General features: G+C 42.2%; 1 protein-coding gene across 1 annotated transcript in view; it reads left to right on the plus strand.

Annotated features, from left to right (window-relative positions):
- DMD (dystrophin) overlaps positions 1-6,269 on the plus strand; it is a 637,032-nt gene that overhangs the window by 254,409 nt on the left and 376,354 nt on the right. Inside the window, exon 6 of the mRNA XM_077745468.1 lies at positions 3,832-4,004. Within this exon, the coding sequence (XP_077601594.1) occupies positions 3,832-4,004 (173 nt within the window). The remainder of the gene's footprint in view (positions 1-3,831; positions 4,005-6,269) is intronic.

The following is a 6,269-nucleotide window of genomic DNA, read 5'->3' on the forward strand; positions in this document are numbered from 1 at the left end:
GTACAGCTAGCTCAGAGCCTGGAGCCTGTTTCAGATTCTGTACCTCCCTCTCTCTCTCTCTGGCCCTCCCCTGCTCATGCTCATTCTCTCTCGCTCTCTCTCTCTTTCTCTCTCAGAAATTTAAAAAAAAAATAGAAAAAAAAGAATACGATCACAAAAAGAAGAGAGCCTTCAGTGAATGTAGCGACGCAGGCTTTAAGTGATCTTTTTCAGTTAAATCAGGAGTGAAATAAAACTACTTAAAAATGCCTCGTGAAAACTCCTTTTTGTCCAGATCGGCTCTCCGCTGAGAACTCCACTTGATTCTCTGTGGCCATCGCCTGCTTTTCTGTGGCCCCCGAATCTAAGGTTCATCTTACGATAAACGCCATTATGCAAGTTTCATGCAAGTGTGGGTGTCTCCCTTCCTACCTGTCCTGTTACCATCTCCCCCCACCTAGGAGTCACGCTGCCCGCTCGTATTAAAAAATCTCCACTGCAGCACGCCAACCTCCTTTCAAAAAAGCCTTGTGTTCTTCACCAACACTCCCCTCCATTTTCGAGCAGCCTGCCTGAGTCCTGTGGCTTGACGGGTCCCCTACCAGCCTGCGGTCCCAGAGGAGCACGGACAATCCGCATCGATATTGATGTGTCAGGTCATCACTTCGTGTAGTGTTCACATGGCTCTTGTACCCACAGGAACATGTTACTGAGGGGAGAATGTCTGTTCTAGCAGCAAGGGTATTTTGCGTGAGGGGCCCTTTGCAACGCAAACGGCTTTTGCTCACAGGGGGTCCCAGATGCCCAGCTGTAAAATAAGAAGTGAAAAACATGGTCAGGATTCAAGTTTCCATGCAGAGTAAATCAATCCAAGGGGGGAAATTTCTAATCGAAATCAGTAATGTCGGCTTTCCAGGTGCTTTTCTGTCAACAGTTGCTTTCCCCAGCTTGTTAGGAATAGCCTTGTTCAGCTTCAGTAACCACTGTCTATTACAATCAGCGCTCATAGCAAATGGGGTCGGGGGCAGCCCAAGATCTTCTAGAGTGAAAAGAACTCTGTTACTTACAAGATATGTGACTTTAGGCAAGTCAGTTAAACATCTCCCTACCTCGGCGCTCTCATATGAAAAACAGAGAGAACCTGTACCCCACAGGTCCAGGAGGAAGGATAAAGCAGTACCTTCGAAAGTGTTCTGTACAGTGTGAAGGCCATTACTGTTCATGTGTCATTTGTCGCTGTCAACCATCACGGTGACCCAGAGAAGGGGCACAAGCTATAAGCTACCTCCTGCCAATACCATGACTTCACTTCAGCCACCTCTGAACTTCCAAGGGGAGAAGTTTTTATCCCAACATCTCTGAGGTTTGGCGGGAAATTCCCATCCATCTTTAGTTGGTAATGTGAAAGAGTTAATTCAGAAGGACACACTAGATTTCCGGAGACGTAAAGACAGAGCTGTCTCTTATGTTCCTCTTATCTTCCCACCGTGCTAAGACTAGACGAATAACCGGTCCTCAGTAAATACTGGTTCATCACTTTTACATTTTTTCTTTTTTTCAATGATACAACAAAGATGTTTATAGGCAGTGTAATGGAAATAGCAAAGCTGAAAATTAGCAAACTTATGAATCAACTTCCTATTTATGCTTGGGGAAGATCTCTCATTTATTCAAGGTGTTGATGACTTCATGATCTACATCATCTCAAGGAACTATTGATTGAGCTTTGGTCTCTGCTCTAAGTGCGGCATCTAAAACTTCAGATGAACTGTCATTTATGTGCATGTTGATGCACAAAGCTGATTGTATTAGAATAGATCTTATTTTCTTGAACAACTGAAGGTTTGGTTTCAGTCCCCTAAGTGAGCACTCTGAGGCTATGTTCTAAATCAAATACAAAAGAAGAAAAGTAAAGAGACAAGTGGGGAGGGGGGATTCTGTGGATGCCTTGGACCTGTTTGGTTTTGAGTCCTGATTTATTTAGATAAATTAACCTCACTTTTCTCCGTTCCTAAAGAAGTGGCAAATTCAGCAGGGGCGTGTTCTGCCATGTAGGGAACCTAAACATAGAACAGAGATGTGTGTTTGGTCAAACTCCATCCTGCAAGGAGCCCAATACCAGTGTTCCACCATGTAAGCTGGCTTCAAAATCGGACTCTGTCCTTCCAGAACAAGCCTGCTTGTGATGGGATAGAGAGATGCTGCTTGATCTGGTTTACTATTTCCCTTCTTTAAACTTTGGATGTGCTTCTATCCATATTCCTCCTCCCCTCATGACTTCCAGTCAAAGAGAATGGGACAGAATTCTCTTTAGGGTCCATCAGTGATACTTTGGCTGCCAAAACCAGTGACAGGGACATTCATTGTCTATCTACCTTACTTCCCAACATTCCGAAGTCCGCATCTCGGAGTCTGTGACTGAAGACACAAGCCTGTTCTTCAGAATTGCTAACATGTTACCACTCTCACATTCCCCCTCACTTCAGAAGAGTCATTTAATTCCATTTTAGAAAGAGAGAGCAAGAAAAAAAAAAGTTTCTAGTTACACAGATCAATCCAATTGTTCAGAGCTTCAGAATGAATTTTTAAACTTGTTGAACAGAAGCATACAAATCTCTCAGAGCAAGTCAGATAATGTACAAAGGCCCCATTCATTGTGTGGGCAGAAAGGAATGCTGCTACCCGGCAGCTCTCTAAGGAATGTTCCTTTGGCTTTGACTGTTCTGTTGGGAACAAGGAGGGAAACACATATAGAAAATGAATTTCTAATGTCTCTGGCTTATAATGGCAAAATGATAAGAAAAGTTGGCTGTTTAATATAAACTGCCAGTTGCATATTCCAGGCCTCCTCTCTGAGGTCCCTCCCACACCCACAGGCCTGGCCACCGTTTAGTGAGGAGTACAAAGTGGCTGTTTATTATTATTGACTGGTGAGGCCTGTGCTCTGAAATTCATTCTGTCAACAGAATGTAAGCAAAGTTGGCATTTTAAAGCAGGGCTCTTTCAGTCTCCGGGTTTTCTCGGGATTGCTATGCAACACGGTCAGTGCTGTAGTCCCCGGTTCAAGCTGAAAATGTTACACAGGAAGACATACCATGTAAAGGTCAGATTCTTCTACTATGATAATTTTCTTGATCTGTGTATATACAAATGAGGGTGAATGTATAATCTCTTCTCATAACTCTTCTCAAGGTCCTGTGGACTTTCTACCTGTCAAGCCTAAAAATACGATGGTATTTTAAATGGGAAGTCTTACTAATAAATGTATGACGCTATAATAAATGTCTGATGCTGTAATGCCAAGGTGAACTTAATGTGTATTGTCAAGAAGATGCTCTCCTATGATGGAATCCCATTAATGTGCTGGTGCTGTGGACCGAGTACAACCTTGTTTATAAGTCTCTCCATGCTTTTATGGTCAGAATCAACTCTACAGATTACTTATGTGCATGGAAAATATGACTTAACCCATAGTGTAATGAAATTATCGGCCCTGGGGTGCACTTTATCATGGAATTTTATCTCATATCGCTTCCATGAAACGCTCTCTTTTGTCTGTGGACGAGTAGAGATAACTTAAGAAATTTGTAAAGTTGCCGATATATAATGTTCCAATTTATAATGGCAAGGAATAAATTTATTATACCTAATAAGATGCCCACTTCCAATCTACATAATAACATGAAGAGATGATGTACCAAGAAGAGTAAGTTGGGGCTACATCTTCTTATTAGTTTACCCAGTTCGAATGTCTTTTGAACGAATCATGTTTTACACTTCTCCAAACTCATATTTAGCCGATCTCTTTTGTTTGGTAACTCTGCGCATGTTCTTCTTCCTGCTGCCTCGTAGGACCTCCAAGGAGAAATCGAAGCTCACACAGATATCTATCACAACCTGGATGAAAATGGCCAAAAAGTCCTGAGATCCCTGGAAGGTTCTGATGATGCAGCCCATTTGCAGAGACGCTTGGATAACATGAACTTCAAGTGGAGTGAGCTTCGGAAGAAGTCTCTCAACATTAGGTAGGAACAGATCAGGGGCAAAAAAGCCAGACATGAATTAAAGTGGGGAGATTTCCCTCATTTTCCTAGCTCAAGTAGCTAATATCGCCTATGTTTATGTAAATCACCCAATTTCGGAATGATTCATTTTATTTTGAATAGATGAATCATTCATTTGCTTGGTATGGAGATGATTCTTGAGGGTTCAGATTAGATTAAAATGGTGATGTTTTATAACCACAGGAGAGATGCGTATTAAGACATTAGAGTGAATTTAAATGAGGAGCACAGCTATCCTAATTTGATAGCGTTCTCTCTTGGCTTACTACAGGATTATACAAAAAGTGACAAAATTAACGTGTGTTTATCGTGTCATTCTTTCTTTGGCATTGCTGTAAATGCATAACAGAGGACATTCCTTAAATACCGGAAAGCCTTGTAATTAACACTTTAGAGGAGACCTTTCCATAGCTCCTGCAGCTAGGGACATATTATAGAAAGTTCTGATCTTCCACTCCCTCTCAGATTTTCTCACCACATCCTCCACAGCCTAAGCCTGTAGCTGTTCTATACTCTCCTCTTTTGTACGGTTGCCTTTTCTCCCAACAAGTGAATGGGGATGCATCTCAGCATTGCTGTAAAGAGCGCACAGAGGACCTCTCGCTTTACCCATTGTGAGATGGTTCAGTGGAGGTGCAAAGAGCAGGGATGGTTACGTGCAATGCCCTGTGTCACATAGATGACATGGGAAACACAGGGAGTTCTAGTCGGGTTTCCTGCTTTCTGATCACTTGTGTGTCCTAATTTCACACGTCTTTATAAAAATATTTCGTGCTTTCTTCTGTGTATGGAAGAGGGGTGGTAGCAGAAGGTGGCAGAGGAAGACAAATGGATGTTGCGGTAGATGGAAGGAAACGTGCTAAACCCTGGGGAGGAGGGACTACCCCTAGGTTGTAAGATGACAGAATGGAGGTTTCTTTTTCTCCTTTATAGTTCTTCTCAGTTGGCCAAACTTTTGACATACAGCATATTTACTTCTCTAATGAGGGGAAATTTCACTGAAATTTAGTAATTCAGAAGCACTCTTGTAAAATTCTGTACTGAAATGTGAAATACTACTAATGACAGCAGCCACCACCCAGTACATCACATATCATGCTGTGTCCTGGGCACTTTATATTTCTTGACCCATTTAATGCTCTCAGCAGCCCTAGGTGATAGTTTCTGTTATTATTCTGTCTTGGTATTTGAAGAAAGTGAGGTCCAGAAGGGCTAAATAATTTTCCTAAGGCCATTTAGTTATTAAGTGGCAGATCCAAGATCCAAGGCAGGGAGTCTGGCTTCAGAGTCTGAGCTTTTAACTTAACATCAGTATAATAATACTGTGGAGTATAAAGCAGAAAGGGAAAGGTAAGACTCTCCTAACTTTCGCACAGAAATACATAATAAATTAAAGAATGGAATAGGGAAACAGATGTTTCTACGAGTTTATTTATTTGTTTTGAGAGAGAGAGAGAGACTGCAAGAATGGGGTAGGAGCAGAGAGAAAGGGAGAGAGAGAGAATCCCAGGCAGGCTCCATAACTGTCAGCACAGAGCCTGATCCAGGGCTCGAACTTACAAACTGTGAGATCGTGGCCTGAGCTGAAATCAAGACTCAGACGCTTAACCTGAGCCACCCAGGTGCCCCAGGATTTATTTTTATTTGTAAGGTTTTCCTCCCAAGTTTGCACCCCAGCCCCCAAGGCACTCATTTTGATCTCCCGGTTTGGTCCATGAAGTTTGTATCGATGTATTGAGGAGAGTTGGGAACAACAATGGGCAGTGGCATTTTCAAGGACAGCGGCACTCCATTCGCCCTCTGTCCCTTAGACTCGAAGAGAGGTCAGTGTGTGTAATGGCAAAGGCCACTTTCATAACATCTATCATTAAAAAGGAATGAAATGTGTGAAATGGGAAAGATGTTGGTAGATAAGGTAAAAGAAAAGAAAGTTACTCTTTGGGCAGGAAAAGAAAAAGAAAGGTGCTCTAATTGTTCTGAACATCACTCAGTGCCTTTTCTCTCCTTCGTGTGAACTTGATGAAATAAAAGGAGAATCGAAAGTGGCAAACAACATGTCAGCCAAAATATGGGCTTTCATTCTTAGCAATTTCCCATATGCCAGCCACTGCAGTTTAATTCTTGCTGTCATTAATCACGTAGGAAACAGTTACCTCGGCTTATCTAAGGTGCTGTGTATTCTAGAATTTACATATTCAGATCAGTGGCTTTGGCTTTCAAGTAGGC

Source organism: Crocuta crocuta, unplaced genomic scaffold (genome assembly GCF_008692635.1).
Source record: "Crocuta crocuta isolate KB4526 unplaced genomic scaffold, BGI_CrCroc_1.0 scaffold598, whole genome shotgun sequence".
NCBI lineage: Eukaryota > Metazoa > Chordata > Mammalia > Carnivora > Hyaenidae > Crocuta > Crocuta crocuta.